This window comes from Periplaneta americana, chromosome 15, assembly GCF_040183065.1.
Source record: "Periplaneta americana isolate PAMFEO1 chromosome 15, P.americana_PAMFEO1_priV1, whole genome shotgun sequence".
Classification (NCBI taxonomy): domain Eukaryota; kingdom Metazoa; phylum Arthropoda; class Insecta; order Blattodea; family Blattidae; genus Periplaneta; species Periplaneta americana.
In genome coordinates, this window is record NC_091131.1 from 137,833,020 (window position 1) to 137,854,467 (window position 21,448).

Consider the following 21,448-nt stretch of genomic DNA (forward strand, 5'->3'; position numbering starts at 1 on the left):
GGTGTTGTACAAAACATCATTTTTTGCATATTAAACAAAGGTTGAAAAGTGCGATGCGAGACACACTGTAACCTGTCTGCAGTCCTTTATGGACCAAACTGTCGCATTGACAGCGTTTTGTTTGACAAGATGGCCACTCCAACCCTGCTAATAAGGTACTTTCTTAGAACAAGTCGCAGTGGTGGAAGAAATGGATGTTTTAGTATCATCTGTGCATTGTATAACAAGAAAGAAGAAAATAATTTACGGAAGAAGAGGGAATTAGAGAAAGAGAAACTGTATGCTTGACATTTCAGTTTTATTTGTACGCTTACACTTAATGCAAGTGATGGACTACGGTTTCGATTCTGTACTGATTTCGAAATTTGGTACCCCATACGATGTTTCCAATGTCCATGCACACACATTAAAAAGACTTACAGTGTGCAATAGTGGGCTAAAATAGGCCTACAAAAAAAAATCTGAGTATAATTTTTATTCTTTATTTGTATGACCACTATGTACATGATTCAGCTACACCCTGGTAGCAACATCCTTCTCATAACAGGTGCAATCTCCGTGGGAATTGAAAGGGAACTCACCAGTACTTTTAACATCACTGGTTTCCTTCAGAATGTCAATATACCACTTCAGTAATGGATTATATTTGGGTTAGTTCTCCCCAAAACTCTTCTGCAGTAACATTGAAATATCTTTCTTTTTTATTTCCTTTTAGCGCATGATTTTCAGTCAGCAACGTCACTGGCTTGAAGTTAGCCTTGCTACATTGCAACATCATCCAAATCAGTAATTCTGTGTTTCACTATACAATATTAGAATATGGAAAGTGGAAATTGGAACTATTATTGATGAAGATCTGCTGATTGTATTCCATGGTAGAAGTCACTCCTTCCTTCCTGTAGATCAAGAGATGGGGGCAGGGGGCATGTTCAGAAGAAACTTAGGAGAAGTGAGCTGATATTGACTCTTGAAGTCTATCATAGTATCTACCGAGATATGGGAAAGGTTCATTGAATTGGATGGGACTGGAAATTACTTGATAAATCTAATCAACTGTTTGTCAGATGTTAATCGGCTCAAAATGACATATATCCATAGCTGTGACCCAAAGTGTTACAAGTCCAACATATTTTTCCCTTCCAGTGGTTTTACTTCTTTCCTTTGCTCCAATTTACTTCCTGAGACTATCCCTACTGATGGCACCACTTGCCAAAAAACTAGAGAACCTCATGTAACGAGAATAAAAAATACGGCCTACTGGAAATTTTGACCCTTTGGATATGTGACTTTTGCACTGTGACTCCTAAATTATACTATGTACTAGCAACACTATTCAGGGGGAAGGATTGTGTAATAATTACTAATAAGCTGTATGCATGGCTTAGTGCTAGTGCGGGTCTTTCACCTAGATGGCCTGGGTTTGATCTGGTCGTGATGGAATTTATTATGAGCAAAGCAAACTTGTAAATGTAAATGGTTTTTCTCTGGATACCTGCTCCCAATTACCTCTTTCATTCCACCAGCATTCTTCATATTTTACCCTCATTTCATCTGTCATCTGCAATGATTAAAAATGGACCAGGGTGAAGTCTTGGGGGAAATACAGGTAGCCTATTCGTCAAGGGACGGAACCTGGCTCCGTCAGTGCTGAGGCAGGATAGCCCACCTGTAAACAACAGATTCATGAAGTACATTCCTCACTGTGCACACAAATCCTTGCAGACCTTTCATTGACTGAAGTGTTTTTGAAAGTAATTTTTCTAAATTGCTGGTAAGATCTTTGTCGCATTGGTTTTCATTACCTCTCAATGCTTCCAAATCTCGAAACTCTTTGGTGACATCTTTAGTCTGGGGAACAGTCAGAAGTCGCATGAAGCCTTGTCTAGAGTAGCAGACATGCCAGGCTTGTGGGTCTCAGTGTTTGGAAAAAAAAACTTTCTAAATAACTTTGCTGAATGAGCAGAAGCATTGACAATGGAGCTGCCATTCACCATTCATCAACAGTTGTGGCCTGTTGAGATGAACAGCATCTCATAGGCAACGGAGAACTTCCAAGTGGTATTCTTGGTTTATCGACTATTAGGAGTATACATATGAAGAAACACCCTGATAGTAAAAAAAAAAAAAAAAAAAAAAAAAAAAAAAAAAAAAAAAAAAAAAAAAAAAACCACTGCCGGGACATTCATCACACTCAGCTGACGTTTGTTATCTTTGAAGTAATGATACCATTGCTTAATCTATGTTTTCCCTATAGTAACATCATCAAAGGCCTTTTTCATCTTCTTAGTGTATGTGTGTGTGTTTTTTTGTTTGTTACTGAATTTGTGTAAAAAAATGTATGAATATTCTCTGATTAGTGCATGCATTCAGTCATGATGATACAAAGCAAGAATGCGATGAACATAGATCACACAACAATAAACATGGATTGTTTGCTAGTGACGAAGTAGAATATAGGGGTAAAATCCTGTTTTGCGTAGATAAGTTCAAGACCACATATTGTACCACAAAGTCTCACCTCGTAATGAAAATAGTTTAGGAGTAATAAAGTCGGATACCAAGATTGGCATGATTTTCCCGTGGGTTTTTTTTTTTAAATTAGGTTGAAAAGTATTCTAATAAAGCTGCAAGTGATATAAAGTAATCCTTTATTAACAGTTCCAATCATTTTTATTATCTTATACTGTGCAAATCATTTTTAAGTAAGGTGCCTATCCTATCCTAATAGTATACCGGTACCAAATTAAATTTATTATTGTAAGCATTTATTAAAATCAGTTAGGAGTAAAATTTGCATTGGAACCCATATGTTAGAACAGGTAAACTCATTTAAATATTTACCTGTTACTGATATATCTGAAAATATTCAACATTTTAATGGAGCCTTAAGAACCATCAACCAGGTTTTCACAACCACGAAAACCCAAAAACGTACCAGGTTAAAGGCATATAAAGTTCTAGCAAGACCTGTCCTCATGTACAGTATGGTGGTGAGGCCTGGACTGTCCAAAACCCAGATGTTCAATGCCTAACAACTGCGGAAATGAGATTTCTAAGGACGACTGCCGGCTACAGCTTGCTTGACCACAAAAGGAATGAACTAATTATAAAAGAATTGAAAATTACACCTATTTATGAACATCTCAACCACTAGACAAAAATGGCTTAACCACGTCAATAGAATGGACTGTTCCAGACTCCCAAGACAAATTCTCTGCTATATACCACATGGAAGACTATCTTTGGGACATCCCCTGAAAAGATGGACGGAGACCGTAACAGGCCACTAGGCCTAATACTTGCAAGGGCGATGATGATGATTTATTAAAATGACTGAAATAATTATTATTTGTTTAATATTTAGTTGAACAATCCACCAGAAATTCTCAGAATTTACAAAGTGGTAGCCATTGTAATAATTAAATCATATTAATGGAATAATAGATATTTCAAACAAGTTTGCAAAAAGGAAACAAAATGTAATAGATTTTTATTTGACATACATAGGCAATGGCAACACTTAATTTGAATGTCGAAACTGTTATTAACCACTAATTACAAGTCATCAATCCCACTCGTGCGGATTCTTGTCACAGTGATACCAATAGGCTATATGCTGACAAGTTTCTGGGCTTTTTCCATATCCAGTCTGTTCCGAAATTTTGTCCAGACGATTCCAACTGTCGAGAAAATCTTTCAATTTAGGCAGAACTGGCCGGACATGTGCGTAATGCAGAGAAAAACAAGCAAAATCCGTTGGACAGTTTGTTTGCCTCTGTCACCTCTATCTTTTCAGAATTTCGGCCCACAATTTTCCACCATTTACTTGGTAAAATTCTTGAGACTGCATTTTCATGGAATAAAGTACGTAGATGGGTATACCTTACTATCCTTGATTGTAAATTTCAAAACTCCAGCCAGGAACTCAGGGTATTCAAACTTTCCCCTCTTATAAATAGACCCCCACTCTGACTCCAGCAAAGTAGAGGAAGGGAACCCCAGGACTCTGCACCTGCACTGCAGCAGAGGTGGTAGGAAATCCTCTGGAGTAAATTGAATGAGGGAATCCCCTTGAAGGAAGCCCCAAATTCAGTTCTCAGTGGAATTCCCTTACTGTGAAATATGGTTTGTTAAAGTTAAACCTACTTATGGTTTGGATAAGTCTACAAAATTTAAAAGTGTTTTATATATATATATATAAAACACTTTAAAATTTTGTATATATGTATGGTTTTTTTTAAAAAAACCCGGGTAGTCAAGCCTATGTGTAATGTTTTAGAACACTTATACAGTAGAGTAAATAATTGAAGTTAGATGAGACAGAGCCTTCTGTGGATTATCGAAAACTTGGATTGTACAGAAACATTAAAACAGAAAATGAGCAGCTGTCTTACAAACAATTCGAACTCGACTGAAATTCTTAGAAACAGGAAACTGAAGAGTGTTTTAAACTAAACTGTCCATTGTTGTTAGAATAAAACAGAAGAAACCTAGCAGAAGCGATTAAGAAGAATGAAGAATGTTTTAAACTGTACTAAGTTATCCATTATTGTTAGAATGAAACTGAAATCGAGGAGAAGCAGTTAGAAAGAATGACTGTTTTAAATTGTCCATTATTATTATTACTGTGTCCATTGTTGTTAGAACACAACTGAATTCAAAAGCGTGCCAGGAATGAATTGCTTGGAGTGCTCTCTTCTTTTTTTTTTTTTTTTTTTTTGCTTGAATTATACAGAACATCAGATTAACGAGACTCGAATTATTGAAACTTTACTGTATATGCTATTTATTCAAACTAATTAATAATTTTTGTCGTTTGCTAGCTGTGCTTGCTTCTAATCAAAACAACAACACCATATCCTACTGTCTTCCGTTCTAAGAAAGAGAAGTCATTTTTAGATCCAACAAATGGCAAAACAAGTGAATTTCCTTCTTTAAGTGAACTATGGAGTCTTCATCTAACTGTTGTGGTACCAGCATATGAAGAAGAAACTCGAAGTAAGTATTTCAATTAAAAATTAAGTCGAATTAATGTGGTAATAGCCTATACAGTGTATTATTTTTTAATGTTCCAGATAAAAAAAAACAATAAATAATATGTAACATAATTTTTATTCTTGTTAGAAATCTTTACACATGAACCTAGGCCTATTTGAATTTTTAGTGCACATATATTCAGTTTGGTAATGTGAATGCAAGCATACTGTGGTGTGCACAATGACTAAGGTTCAACTGTCATAGGTTTGACTCTCATATATGTTTCTTTGTTGAGCATGTGATGTCATGATTTGTCTTAATTAGAGATCCGGCATTGTGCTAATCTATTGTCATGGAAAACTCACCGTGTTTGTCTAGTTAGGTCAAGAGAAGCTCCAAATATGAACATAGAAGAATGTCAAAGCTAGACTAGATTAAAGAAAACTAAAAATTTACAGTCACTCTCCCACCACCACTGCCACTGCCGCCACCACTGCCAATACTACCACCACCTTTACCTCCTTCTTCTCATAATATTTATTTTTCCAGTTATCATTATCATCATCATCATCTGTAACATATTTTTATTGATTCTACTAAATGAAATTTGTGTTTCTTTTCAGTCATACCAATGCTGAATGAGTGTTTGCAGTATTTGGAATCACAGAGACCTGATCTCACATTTGAAGTTATAGTGGTCAGTGATGGTAGTAAAGATGCTACAGCAAATATAGCTAGAGAATACACCAAGAAGCATGGCTCTGACGCTTTTCGGGTCCTGGAACTTGAAACCAATAGAGGAAAAGGAGGCGCAGTTAGACTTGTAAGATGTATGCTGATATTTACTATCAATTCCTTCCAGCTGATTGGTCGATCCATGTTTTAAGACTGCGAATATGATGGCTTATAGCCTATTATGTTAGTTGTCTTTGTAAGCAGCAGATCCTCTAGCACACTTCTTAGGATTTAAAATTTTACTCAATACTTTTTATACAGCATAATAAGAAGAATCGATTATTCAGAGTAATTATTATTTACTACTAAGTGATGAATATACTAATTAGTATCTAAAAGCCAGCTTATATTCATTTTAATGATATGTTTCTTCTAATAGGATTTTATTTCTTCCACTCTATTCAGTTGTAGCTTTCCTTCTGTTACCCACAGTTTGCTTGTGATAAATTTAGTAAATTGTTATAAATTCTTCAAATCTCCTATGTGAAATTCGTAATATTGTTGGTATTTCTGTCGGTTATATCCACAACTCACTGACGTGGTGAACTATTACTTACTTACAAATGGCTTTTGGAGAAGCTGGAGGTTCATTGCCACTCTCACAAGCCCGTCATAGGTTCCTATCCTGAGCTAGATTAATCCAGTCCCTAGTATCATATTTCAGCTCCCTCAAATCCATTTTAATATTATCTATGTCTCGGCCTTCCCAAAGGTCTTTTTTCTTCTGATATTCCAAGTACCACCCTATATGCAATTCTGGATTCACTCATTCGTGCTATATGCCCTGCTGATTTCAAACATCTGTATTTAATGTTCCTAATTAGTTAGGTGAAGAATACAATGCGTCCAGTTATGTGTTGTGTAACTTTCTCCATTTTTCTGTACCTTCATCTCTCTTAGCTCCAAATATTTTTCTAAGCACCTTATTCTCGAACACACTTAACCTTTGTTCCTTTCTCAAAGTGAGAGTCCAAGTTTCGTAACCATACAGAAAAACCAGTAGTAGGTTTTATAAATTCTAACTTTGTTTTTTTTTTTTAAAGCAGACTGGATGACAAAAGCTTCTCAACTGAATAATAACAGGCATTTCCCATGTTTATTCTGTATGTAATTTCCTCTTGAGGTCATTTCTATTTGTTACTGTTGCTCCAAGGTATTTGAATTTTTCCACCTTTTCAAAAGATAAATTTCCAATTTTTATTCTATGTTCTGGTCACGAGACATAATCATATACTTTATTTTTTCGGGGTTTACTTCCTAACCTACCTTATTACTTGCTTCAAATAAAATTCTGGTGTTTCCCTAATAATTTGTGGATTTTCTCCTAGCATTACTTGTTTTGAGTAAAATTCCCACGTTTTCCCTAATATGTAGTTCGTGGATTTTCTCCTAAAATATTCTCGTCATATGCATAAACAAGCAGCTGATTTAACCCATTCAATTCTAAACACTCACTGTTTTCCTGGACTTTCCTAATGGCATATTCTAGAGTAAAGTTAAAAAGTAAAGGTGATAGTGCATGTCCTTGGTGAACAGTAGTTTCAAAAATATCATGGAGGTTTTATTTAGCTTGAGCAGTTGTTTATTCCATTAATTTTATTGTTTTCTTTTTCGTTTCTTTCTTTTTTACATATGAGGTCTTATTGTATTTTCCAAAGAATTGAATGTTGATACTCATTCTGTTGTTTTACTGTCAATCTCACTTTTCATTCTACGAATATTCTTGCTGCACATTTTCATTGCTGTGATTTTTAAAGTAGATATTTGCATGGTAAAATAATTAGGAACTGGATTAATCTTGCTCGGATAGGAACCGATGGCGGTCTTATGTGAGGGTGGCAATGAACCTCTGGCTTCCTTGGAAGCCATAAGTAAGTAAGGAAGTAAAATAATTAGGAATTAAAAAAGAAATTAATTAGCAAATATCTATAAAGCATCATCATATTTTGCTGTTAAGATTTGCTTATCAGTGTATAAAATATTCATTTTTCCATGTTTTTAGTACAGTAAAATAAAATAATTCACTTTACATATGAATTGATAAAATAAATTCCATGTCTTATGTTACAGGGTGTTCAGAGTGCGCGGGGTGCAGTCATACTGTTTGCAGATGCTGATGGTGCCACGAAGTTCTGTGATTTAGCAAAATTGGAAGAAAGTCTGAAAGACATAGTGAAAGGTAGAAGTTTCATGCATGTGTAGACTTGTTGAAATGCTGTTATAGCTCCATGAATACTATGTATCATAATGCTTGGTTTGTGGTGTAAGCTTCATAAATTTGAACTGAACAAAAAGTGTTTGGTAAATTGTGGTAGTAAATGTCTCCATTCATTCATTTATTCATTCATTTGTTTATCTCTCTGTCTGTCTGTCAGGTATCCGACTGTGTTCCCACCTGTCCATCCATCCATCCATCCATCCATCCATCCATCCATCCATCCTTTCTTTTTTGCCGGAACTCTGTAAAGGGCTTAGGCTTTTCTGTCTTCCTGAAAGAACTTATGGTAATATTTATTGTCCTTAAATTCTAATGGTTTTATCATTATTACTATCATAATTTTCTCTATTACTAGGGCTGGATAAAAAGTAATGGCAACAGTTCGATATTTCTGACATGGCTTTTTTCACAGGGGTACAACATTTACATATCTTCAATATAGTCGCCCCCCTTATTTATTACCTTTTGCCAAATGTTTGGAAGGCATTGTACACCATCAACGCATCCATCTTTGTTGATGTTCCGTATTGACCGCCCTATAGCATGGATAAGTTCATCTCTGGTATTGTACCAGGTCCCTCACTTTGGTGAAAAGGTCGTAATCGCATGGACTCATACCAGGTGAGTACAGTGGATGTTTCAGAATCTCCCATTGCCAGCGGTGCAAGAGGTCCTTGACAGCAGCAGCTGTGTGACTCCTTGCATAATCATGAAGAATGATGGGATTCTGTACCACCAAGTGTCGTCGTTTTCTCCTGAGGGCTGGACGAAGGTGGTGCTGCAGGAACCTGCAGTAGTAGTCCGCGTTTGCGGTCTGCCTTGGAGGTACAGCATAGTGCAGTATTACCCCATCAATGTCATACGCCACAATGAACATTATCTTCACAGCACCTTGTATAGGGTGCACTTTCTTCAGATGAAAAGAACCTGGATGCTTCCATTCATTTGATTGACGTTTCAAGTTTGGTTGGTTCATATGAGCGACCCCAGGTTTCGTCCATAGGGACAATTCGTCCAAGAAAGTCGTCATCTTTGCTTTGGTACCGGTCCAACAAGGCCTGTGCAACTGCATAGCGGTGCCATTGTTAAACCTCGGGGTATCCATCGCCCTGTAATTTTGCAGTAACCCAGAATGTCTTGCAGAATGTGGAGCACAGTTTTGTGACATACTCCGACTTCCGCTCCTAACTCACGCGCAGTCCATCGGCGATCAGCATCCAACAGGGAAGCAAGGAGTTGAACTGTGTTGTCCTCCACGCGGGGTTGTCCTGTATGGAGATTGTCCTGAACGGACCGCTTTAACCCATCGTGCCGCTGTGTGATATGGCAATGCTGCATCGGCACATGCTTCATGCAGTCCCTGAAAACATTCTTGTGCACTACGACCTCATGTCACTTTAATTTTGATCTAGGAACGTTGCTCTAGTTTTGTAAACGTAGTCTTAGGGCTCTCGCACTATCCCTATGAAAGTCAACGTTCTACACACTGCAGTAGATTGACAGAGTACTGTCGCCGCTGGCTGCACTAACTCATCTAACAGTCCTTGTTCATGTCACCACAGCTGGCAGCTCTTGAACGCACCATCGTCACATGACAGCAGTGTTGCCATAACTTTTTATCCAATCTATGTATCATCAGTATTATTGTCTATGATCTTTATTCTGACTTAACTTCTTGCAATTTAAAAGCATACCGGTAGTATGGCACATTGGAAAACATCCTTTCCAGAGACAGTTCTATATTTTAATATATAGAGTTAGTGAATTGGATCACTCTGGCTGTAACAATACCGCTTGATCATGTGCAAGCAAATATAGTTTATAATATGGTGGTGTTTCTAAACACATGCTGAAGAGCAAAGAACTTCATTTTATGTGCTAAGTGGCCCAATTCCATAGTCAAAAGGAAGACCATCATTTGAAATTTAGTGTTTAATTAATAAGTGCTTACACTAGTGTTTCTCAAAACTCAGTGAAAGTTATTTAGAAGAAATGAAACCTATGTCTTTTTTTGGCTACTGGGCAGTCATCCTTTTCAAGTTCAATGAAAGTAAGAAGGATCCAGTGAATGGGTTTACAACTCGTGTAAAGAGGAAAACTTACAAAGATGAAAAACCCCAAACTGATATCAATAATGGTGATACTTCAGTTGAGTCAGACTAGGATAATGTGGTCTCAAGCTGTTTTGCGAGTTTCTGCACTGTAGCTGAATAGACATATGAACTATTCAGTTACCAGTGTGCCTGAAGTGAATGATTTTGTAAAGATTTTCTTTATTTCAGCTGATTACCTGACAGCACCAGGTGCAGTGGCTGCAAGTCTTGGAATTGTTTGTGGTTCACGTGCACATCTGGAAGAGCAAGCCATCTCATCCCGGTCACTCTTCCGCACTTTTCTTATGTATGGCTTTCACTTCCTAGTCTGGTTGTTCACTGTACGTGGGATCCGGGACACACAGTGTGGCTTCAAGCTGTTTACTAGAGAGGCTGCCCGACTCTCATTCAGTAATTTGCACGTTGAGAGATGGTAATTATTATTGGTTATGTGCTTCATAATACCTGTCAAAATATTCACCAAAATTAAGAAGCAATCAGCTAGAGTGCTGAGCACTTATATCTGAAGGGGCCCATTTTGCCTAGCCTACTACTTTAACATCAGAGGGGCAGTATTAATTAAACGAACTTGAAATATTAAACAGTTTTGAAAAGTTTACTCTTATTCCCTTTTGGTGATATTTTCTGCTCCAGATTTATGATGCAAGATATTATTCTATGAAGCTTAATGAATAATTGTGTTCATAGAACACATGGTTCACTTTTGTTAGCTTATTAATTGTAGTCCTTTCGTATGTGTGTTTTAGAAAACACTAAGCCCATCATAGTCCTAAGTTGATTTTATAAAATCCAACACCTACTTAGTGATGCCCATTGCATCGCTCATTTTTTATGTCTCAGATGCACATAGGATGTGCAGAAACAAGCATGCTCTTTTGCCATTTCCTTGTTCAGTGGGTAGCATACCAAGCTACTTGAAATTCCACAAAATGGTTTTCATCCAACAGGAATATTTCCAGTTACGTCTTCTGATAGAGTGTTAGTTCCTTAATTGCTTTCTCACCTGACACAACTTACAGACACAAAAGTTTCATGCATTTACTACAAGGAATAATAAACGGAAATTATTGTTTTCAATGTTCTTTTTCAACTGCAGAAATACCCCTCATTTCTCATGAAAAACAAAATAGTGGACTATAGTGGACTTATGTTGTCAGCAAACAGCTGGATACATTAAGATTGATTGATTGATTGATTTATTTATTTTTCAACTGCAGAGGCTATTTGTAGATGATATAATGGTAATAGAGCATTGGGAGATGAGAAACAGTCGTACTGAAACTTTAGTTTGTAATGCTTTGCTTTACTTCGATAAATTATAAACTTCATTACATTTTAGTAGAGGAAAGAACACTTGTCTTTGAACATATAAGTAATCTTCAAATGAAATATAGACTCGGACTTTTATTGGACTGTGTTACAGCACCAGTCTTCGTTTAATTTGGATGTACTTTATAGTTTGGATGTACTTTATAGTTATGTATAATTTTAATTATTTTCATTTTCTGTTTTGCAGGGCCTTTGATGTGGAATTACTCTACATAGCTCAGAAACTAAAAATACCAATTTCAGAAGTAGCAGTTAATTGGACTGAAATTGAAGGTAATGGGATCAGCTCTCCTTACTCTCACGAGATCTTTCTTGTTTAATTTAAAACAGACTCAATATATCATCTTTTTTTTTTTAACCAAACAATGCATATTTTTTCCTGAAAATACTTCTTAAAATTAGACTTCGTCTTATGGTCTGAAAGCCCATAGGATTGCTGAAATGAAAACTATTTATCTTATTCTTTTCCTACAGGTTCGAAACTTGTACCATTTTGGAGTTGGATACAAATGGGAAGAGATTTGTTCTTCATTTGGCTACGATACCGTATTGGTGCTTGGAAGCTTGCAAAGAAGATTGAATAAAGTAAAATAGGCCTATGTCCATGTGTACATTCCTCTATAAGAGCTCTGTGTGCGTGTGCGCGTGCGCATGCGCGCATTTATCATGTGTATACATGCAGGGTTGTAGCATCTACACAGTGAAGTCGAAGGTAGTGATGAATTGGACGAGCATTCTGCTACCTTCTTCGCATTTTATTTGTTTATTATTTATTTTTATTTTAAAATAAAATAGACACAGAATCATGCATTTTTATATAGTATTTTCTAAGATATAAATTGGAACCAAAGCCTTATTTCATGACTTTTGTTTAATAAATTTATGTACCATTATAACATTGTTTATAATTACGTTTTGTAATACCGTATTTACTTGCGTATTTTTCGCACTTTTTTTGTGGAGGAGAGGAAGTCGACTTGAAAATAGGGATGTGTAAATTATGCCAAAAATACACAGTATGCTGTATATTAAAGTAATGCACTTCATTGTAATAAACGTTACACACTTCAAAATGGCCAAAAATCCGAAGCATCATAGGCAAATTCGCAAAATTCAGCTCCTTGGAACTATTAATATATCATTAGGTTTTACAGTAATTTTGTGTACTTACATGGTTTTTACTTTAAACAGATTGGTTACATATTTATACAGACAGCTCCAAATATCAAAATGTTGAACCAGCTGGGGCTGGAATATATTCCAAATTATTTAGTTTGTGTTTGTCTGTAGAGAGTCCTTCTATTCACTTTGATGGAGAAATTTCAGCAATCAACAGAGCATTAACACAACTTATTTATCAGATTAATATGTTCAAAAATGCTGTTATATTTAGCGACTCAATTTCTGCAATCCAAGCCATAGCTTCAGTCAATATTTCTACAAATTCCAAAATAGCAGAAATTCAATCATCCATACACATACTGGCAAAACAAAATAAAAATCTATATCTTAAATAGATCCTGCCCATTGTGGTATTATGGGCAATGAGATTGCAGATTGTTTGGCAAAGAAAGGAACTAAAATATTACAAGTACCCTTGAAAAAGATATCTTACCACAGTGCCAAATTGTTCATACAAACACAATTTCAAATCAAAATTCTGAAGAAATTTCAAGAAAACAGTAATAATAAATCTTGGTCAGTATGGCTCAATGTAAAAGAACATAGCCTACCTGATTCTCCTCGACGTGATGCAGTAGCAAAATTTCGAATGCTAACTGGCCATGACTGTTTGGCAGCGCACCTGTTTAGAATTGGAATTTTTGGTTCACTGAAATGCATCCTGTGTAACCTAGAAGACTATGATGAATCAAGAACATCTACGAAAATGTCCAGCTTTGACATAAAATCTTTTGGATTCAGACTCTAAATTATACTGGGAAGCTAGAAGGCAAATGGAGAACTTCCAAGTGCTTGGGCAATAGATACTACTACTGCTACTGCTACTGCTACAAACAGATTATATAAACTCGAAATCTTTTCTTCAATTATATTGCTGGACTTATCAGAGTAGACTACGAAAAGGTCTAAGGAGCATTAACTATTTGTGGCAATATATACATTCATTTCTGTGGCACATTTGAGTCATATGCCGTTGGAAGGCCACCACTTTGTTCGCATAGTCCATTGGTAATTTCTGGCATGGTGTGGTCCTTCTCAAAGATAGGTATTTTTTCTGCATGAAGTGGCATTTTGAATTCACTGTGAAGAATGTACATGGCATGTGCAATTTCTTGTGCACAGTGTTGCTACATTTTGTGGTTCACAGCATTATCATTGTTTTGTAATTCCTGAACATAGTCGAATAGTTATTTTCCATTGTTCTTCTTTGTCTGTCCCTGTTGCCTTACAGCATGGGGGATATCTTCATGCACAGACAGAACTTTTCACAGTTAATAATGACTTCTTTTGTTTTTGCCAATAGCACTCATGTGCTTCCAAAACATCAAATTCTCTCTCCGCAGCCCGTTTCCTGTTTTCTTCCTCATATAGAATTACACAAACTTTAAAGGTGGCCATGTAACTACCATACCATTTCTTAATCTTCCATTGCTCACTTATATTCGTCACTCTCACGAAACAACTTTGTTAACAAAAATTCAAGGTCAGATCCACAGGGTTGGGAGATGTTGAGGCATGCCATGGCGAGGTCATCACTCTTTACCTTTATAACTGACCAATTTTAGACCGTCTCTTATTTTTTACTATTAAAAAATGTGAAAATGAAAAAAAAAAAATTCAAAATAGATACTTTAAAGTAAAAGTGGGGTGCGAAAATTATGCTAGTAAATACGGTATATAAATATCATGATATAAAAGAAATGCAACTGGCATTGTAAGAACCTGTAAAATAATGTAATTCCCAGAGGAATATTATCAAGAGACAATAAACGGTACCCTTCAGAATAATTAGTATTTTCCTTCACATTTTGTTGTACTCAGTCATTTTTGCTCATTATTCTTAATTTCAGGGAATTACAGCAAATTTTCATGTTTGCATTAATCACTTTATTGATTGTCAGTCATAGTTTTGTTAACGAAAATAAACTTCATAAGACATAGGAGATTTTGCTTTGTTATTTCCTTTTAGAAATGAGGTATTAAATATATAGGATACTTATCTGCAGTGAAACACTTCCTCAATATATCTAAATACTTGTAATTCCCAAATTTTTACCAGGAATTGCTTCTGTACTGTTCTGAGCTTCTAACGTGGAACTGTTGTAAGAGAAAGATTATTTTTCGACTACTATACTCACCCTATGCCAGGCTTGCTACACAAATAAAATGTATCTTTCATGACCAATAAAAATCATGATATGTAACGAAACTATCAGCACACAATCTGAAAACAGTTGCTGAAAATAGTAATTTTAAATTTGAGTTAATTTTTGAACATAATAATTCAGAATCACCCACTTTTTTTTCTGTTCGTAGACCATTTAGATAAGACGTGGCTGTGAATAAAATAGGCCCATCTTCTGTTATTTCATATTTCCTAGACAGAATGAAGAAATCTATTGGAGTTAAGGTTTCTCATGCATATTGTTAATCATCTGTGGAAAACATCGACTTTTACATTATAATGATAATTAAGCCAGCATTGTTATTTAAAATTATATCGTGATATTTAATGCTGTGATATAACAGAATTAACTCACTTTTCTTTTTTTTTTTTTCTCCTCCCCCATTATTGCTATCTGTACTTTTTCTGCATAATTCTTTCTATTTTTTACTATTTTTTAAATTTTCTTCCATTCTTTTTATTTCTTTTTTATACTTTCTCATTATATGAATTATAAAGAGAAAGTATATTGTGAAGTTCCATAACTAGTTTTCGAAATTTTCATGGAAATCCACATTTTCAACGTCCTTGATACAGAAATAGTTTTGGCATGATCTTTGTATATAGTGATTTTTAGTAAATTGGTTGAATTTTGTTGAGATTCAATATCCAAACCCATTTCAACTGGAAATGGTGTGCATGAAATGTTATTATTCTTATCCAAAACTTTATTTATTAATCTTTATTTTAATAAATTACACAAAATTCTGTTTGCTTACAGCTCGCACAACTTGTCAACTCGTAAATTTCGTCATACTGAAGTTCAGTGCAAAAAAAAAAAAATTATTAAGTGCCTTGTAAATTTAACATATCGCTGACCATGATAGAAAAAGAGAAAAAGAGAGTGAGCTGTCTTATGTAAAATAAAAAAAAAAAAGACTTCACTTTCTGTACAATTCGCAAAATTCCTTCAGAATTCCTTCTTTGTCACAAACACAAATAATTTAAATGCCAGAAGATAATTTTTTGAAAGGAATGGAGTTGCAATATTTAATAAAAAATTGCCTGCTTTTTACAGATGCCTGTGAGATATATATATTTCATAGTACTGTGAGATGCATAACAAGCAATTAATATCGCTATAATATCATTATAAATAAAAAATTAATAATACTATTTAATTCTTCAATTACTTTTAAATACCGGTACAATAAAGTAAAATTACAAACAACTGCAATGTACAAAGGATTAATCACGTGAATTTATGCAGAATTAATTACATCTGCTTAATTTATGTAATTTATAATTACAGTCGAATATCTTACTTATTGGACTGTAATTATAGGCAATGCAGAAAATGAAATTTGAGTTCTTGTTTGAATGCACAATAAATTATTTTTGTATGTCTTGTCAATGATAGTTCAAGAAAATGAAGTGCAGACAGGAATATCACTGGTAACACTATAAAGACTGAATTGTTACGAGATGTATAAACATATAATGAGAAAGTATGTGCCATCTTCACGATAGTTATTTTTCTTCTCTGTTCTTTCAATTGTCTTCTCTTTCTTTGCCTTGCTCCTTCATTTCTTCTTCTTCCTAATAACTAATATACATATTTTGTAGGAAAAATCTATGAAATGATTTGCCATAACAATGACTGTTATTATCATTGATTTTGAATTTGAGACTTGAAATCAAGATACAGGAGCTTCAAGCAAATTTACTCGTATGTATTACCGATACAGATCAAAATGTGTAGAAATAAAATCAATAGCAGTGAACTGACTGCAATAAAATTATAGATGTGTAATAGCATTGCGTGTTTCATTGAAATTTATTTATGAAAATAGTTTGCATCAGTTTTACAGGAAGATAGTTTCTAGTTTATAGAACAGTAACAGCGATATTTTAATGTTTTTGTGTCGGTTACAAATTTATTACATATTTTATGTCACTTCTATATAGAATATAACTTCTCAAAGGAAAAGTATTTATAATGTAGGAGACATTTTTGCACAGATTCATCTTGTTTTTATATATAATCAGTCATTATGATGGTTACTATATTGTGATACCTTATATACTGGTATGACAGAACCGTGGTAGAATGAGTATGAGTGAGTGAGTGAGAATGAGAATTTCATTGAAGTGAGAGGAATAACAAGCACCATCAATTCCTAATGTTAAATTTATGTAATCGTCAGTTTATAAGAAGAACACATTAAGTAAAAAATGTTACTTCTGAGGAAAAGACATTTGAAAGTTCTGACAAAACTGAATCTTTAATATAAAGTATGTGTATAAACTTAGAATTGGAAAATAAAATACAGTACACATAAAGAGAAATATCTTACCAAAAATAATAATACTCTGAGGACGGTGGTGGTACGTCCTACGCATTCAGTGGCTCAGAAAACCTCCAGGAAAAACATGAAAAAACAGTTTAATTGTTTAAATAAATTTATTTATAATTTACACCATCATTCTTTGTTTCTTTCTCATCTTTAATAAGTTTACTGGCGACTCTGATGTATTTTTGCCTATGAAAACCTATGATCGCACACACATATGAATACATGCTTAAGAGTGCTTCCGAAGTGCAATTTCTCTTGAACCTTGCCAAGCCAGCTTCTGAATTTGTGTAAAAGCTATCGAGCAAGAGAAATACAGGTATTTCAGGTATATATTACGCAAATCGATTTAATGTGTTTAATATGAAGATGTCATAACAATATATTGTTAAAACTGCTAAAATTTTGCATCTCTGGAAATTATGGGCTTTATTAAATTTTAATTACTTTTGACATAATTAGCTCCACAGGTAGGTTTGCTGGTCATATGTACACAGCTCTCTAGAGTAGTTCTGTAGCAATTTTGTGTACATGTGTAAGCATCTTGCATGATTGCACAAAACTGGCCACATTTCGTCATCTATTGGAGATATTTTCATGTGGCTTTTTCGAGTGTATTGCAAAGAGTCTGTTTTTTTACTGCTACATGGTTGTATTATGTTAACCATTTCGAGAATAGAAATGAAAGAGTAACGTCATGTAAATTTCATTCTACTAGTGCATTTAAATAATGTTCCAGGACTTAGTGCTGGAACTTTTAAATACTGAGTTAAGGGTATAGACTGATCTTTACATATAGGACTGTCCTAATAAATCACTCAAATAAGAAACTAATTCCATAACTCTGAAATTGTAAGTCTCAAATGCTCAGTGACTTCCATTGCCTCATTATCTTGATAATTAATCTTTAGGGTGTTATTTTTCTGAGTTTGTTTTTAAAGTGTATTTAAAAATAATACTGTATAGAAATTGGAGCAAGATAACATGAGACTAGTTCAATAAGTATGATTATGGTTGAAGTTACTCTTGAATAGAATAATAATTTCTTTTGTTTTGGATTATTAACTTGTGTATCTAAATAAAAATTTCATTCTGGAATTATTACAATTTCTTTTGTTTGGCTGACTAATTTAGAATACTTTCGGGTGTGTATAATAATGTATGATTTATTGTTTAATAAATGATTAGGAATTGATAAAAGTTGATTAGTGAAACTTGCATATGAACCATATCTCCGAAGTCATTACATTCAAATGCAATTTTAAAGAACTTCTGATTGTAGGTAAGTCTTTTGATATTGACTTAGAAATGGTAGATGGGGAGAAAGTGGTTTATATGTGGGTAGTTTTGGAATATTGAATATTTTTGATAAAGATACATGTAACCTCACTCATAATAGCAAGTACTTGTTTATATCGAGTTCCGAGACAAGAATCCTCTTAAATACAAGGGACTAATGAAGTTTTTCATATATGTAATTTTTATATTTTATAGAAGATGTTGCAAATATATATGAATGGTGAAATTTGTGAAATTTCTTTGATGCAGGAGAGTGGAATTATTGATATAGTTTTTTAAAAGACAAAATTTTAGTGATTTTGATTTAGAATACAATAGAACTTTGATTATCTGTTGTAATAAAGGGGAAGAGGGGAACGATTTTTTTTTTTAAAAAGATGGATAATCCTTTCTGCTTGTTCTTGCTTAATTTTATATTTTAGAGAAGCCTGTCACTTTTCTCCGAACTGTACTACAGTACCAGTATTTTTTTTTTCTGATGTCCATTCTGATTCTCCCAAGTGAGTTCAGGAATGAAGTGCCATCTTCTTGCTCCAGAAACTTCATAAGTATCTCTGCTGATATAAGTGCAGTTTGTAGTGGAATATGCGATTCAGGCACTATCATCATTATCACTCACATTTCTAGTCTCACAAATTGAATTGTAGCTGTGTTTTCGTGATTAATTAGGAGAGAAAAGGAATACTGTTCGGATAATCTAATGATCATTTAAATTAGGAGGAGGATAATCAAAGTTCTACTGTACCAGTAATTTTAATTAGTGTTATTATATTTTATTTTGCCTGTACATTAATAATTTCATTTTAAATTTATTTTACCATACTGTTACTATTTTCGTCTCCAAATTCAGTAATTTGACATAGCAAACAGTACATGAGTCACCATGCATTAAATGAACAAAAACAATACAGTTTCATTGCCATTTTATATGAAGGTGAACAATTTATTTTTCTCGAAAACAGTGATTTGTCATTTAAGATTTATAACTGGTTTATATGTATAAATTTTAATTTTCATCGCAAATTAAAAGTGTGAATAAACTTGTATAATGTATAGGGGGGAGGAAAGCTAATTCTGTGTCAGAATTTGTAATAAGTTGTTCTGGACTTGCTGTATGTTCTGTTTCTTATTATAAGGAATTTGTTTTAATTTCTTTGTCAAGACTGAAAATAAAAAGTGTATCCAGTTCATCTATTATGTACATTAGTTCATTTCACAGTTCATTATTTGATTTCATGTACTTTTTTTTGTCCTTTGACATAATAAGAAAATTAAACTGTTAGAACACCTGCCACAATATTAGTGTAGCATTAGTTCTTATTCTTAGCATAAATTTTGGACTTATGTAAAATAACAGTATAAATGATAGCTTGGCCTCTGATTGATTAAACTGCAGATTAGGTAGTATTCATAATCAAGAGTTGATTCAGTTTCGATATGTTAAGAACTCTCTTGAATGATTTACTTGTATCGTGCTGTATTTGAGTTTTATTTATGAAATATCGATAAAATCATTTATGAAGAAAATAAATGTATTTATCATATATTTATGTGCGAACATTTTTTTATTTACGTCTGTGAAGTACAAAAAGGAACATATTTTTTTGTTATTAATGGTAAAATTTTCATGCCATATCTTATAGTGTCATTATTTAGATCCTCCTTGCTTGTTTACATGATATGTGACATAAACCTATGGCCAATCTGGTTCTACAGAATGTTTGCTGAAGGATCTCTTAGAAAATATGATACAGTGCAGTAGCTTCTAATTGCCATTATACTGATCATAAGAATGATTGTAAATTATGGTGAAATAGTGGAATGATGGTAGGGGAAACAGAAGTATTCTGATAAAACCTATCCACCACAAATTTCACTGATACTGAAATTTGAACTAGGAGAACCAACACTTCAGTAATTTGGTCAGTAATTAAAATCATGGAAAAGTTAAATGTATAAAGTGACTTGAATGCAAACTAGGCAAGAATAAACTTGTCATTAGTTATTATTTCAGAGGCTACTTAATATTCCGTGAAAATATAATATGAAAACAATAACGTAATTGTAGATGAAAATAGAGGGAAATGCAGTGGTGATTATGGAGCAAATATTTTGTGTGGGGGCCCAAATTTAATATCTTTTTGCACCATAGTGTCATGGTTTAAGGCATTATTTCTAGAACTCACGTTACAAAATGCACCCAGGTTCGAGTTCCGATTGGGAAGTAATGCTCTCATGAAATTTCGGCCATTGTATGGGACCAATGCCTACTCACCATCATGATGAACAGGGACCTGAATTTTTAGTATCTATTTTCATCAAAATTAGCATCTACTTTTCCAAATTAATATCTATTTTTTTTTTCTAAGGAAAATTTGTGCATTCTACCTTTAATTTCTCAAAAGATAACATTGTGCACAGTTCAGCATTTTCTTTCTTCAAATTACATCATTTCTCTGAAACAACAGCACTAGACTGTGATAAAATACGTTTACTGTCTACATAGTTTGTTGATCCACAATAATTGCAAACAGCATTCTGAAAATGCTTGATTCTCTCTTCTTAAAGCATTAAACACTTTCACTGTCACATTTTTCATCTTTCACCTGCTGTTCAAATAAACTTCTTAAATGAATTGTATGCACTTCGAATTTCTTGTTGTGGCATACTCGAAAATCCTGGAAACATGTCAATATTTGTTTCGTCACCACTATTCAATAGAACTACATTCTTTGGGTAGAATGTCTTTGCTATAGCCTCAAAGTTGTTTCGGCCAGGGTCCTTTTTTCTTCAAAATTTATTCTTTGCTGACTAAGCAGCTTTGGAAAACACATCTTTGCATGTAGCTCATCCAGTGGACTTGTGTATGTGTCTCTCTCTCTCTCTGTGTGTGTGTCTCTCTCCCTCCCTCCCCCTTCCCCTTTTTGCTTGGAAAATAGCATTGTACTGATAAATCGCTATTAAATAGAATTTTTCTCGTAATTTCGCAATTTGATAGAAATTCCCATTGTTTTTTGCACTTTAAATTCTGCTAGAAAATCATGCTAATCACCTTACAGATGAAGAAAAATGCTTT

General features: G+C 34.1%; 1 protein-coding gene across 2 annotated transcripts in view; it reads left to right on the forward strand.

The window, feature by feature from the left end:
• wol (Dolichyl-phosphate beta-glucosyltransferase wollknaeuel) overlaps positions 1–19,562 on the forward strand; it is a 36,388-nt gene extending 16,826 nt beyond the window's left edge. For both annotated transcript variants that reach the window (XM_069848251.1, XM_069848252.1), the window contains exons 2-7: positions 4,824–4,998; positions 5,601–5,800; positions 7,783–7,891; positions 10,213–10,456; positions 11,561–11,646; positions 11,848–19,562. In XM_069848251.1, coding sequence (XP_069704352.1) covers positions 4,824–4,998; positions 5,601–5,800; positions 7,783–7,891; positions 10,213–10,456; positions 11,561–11,646; positions 11,848–11,957 — 924 coding nt within the window. In that variant the 3' untranslated portion in view covers positions 11,958–19,562. The remainder of the gene's footprint in view (positions 1–4,823; positions 4,999–5,600; positions 5,801–7,782; positions 7,892–10,212; positions 10,457–11,560; positions 11,647–11,847) is intronic.
• Positions 19,563–21,448: the final 1,886 nt, after the last annotated feature.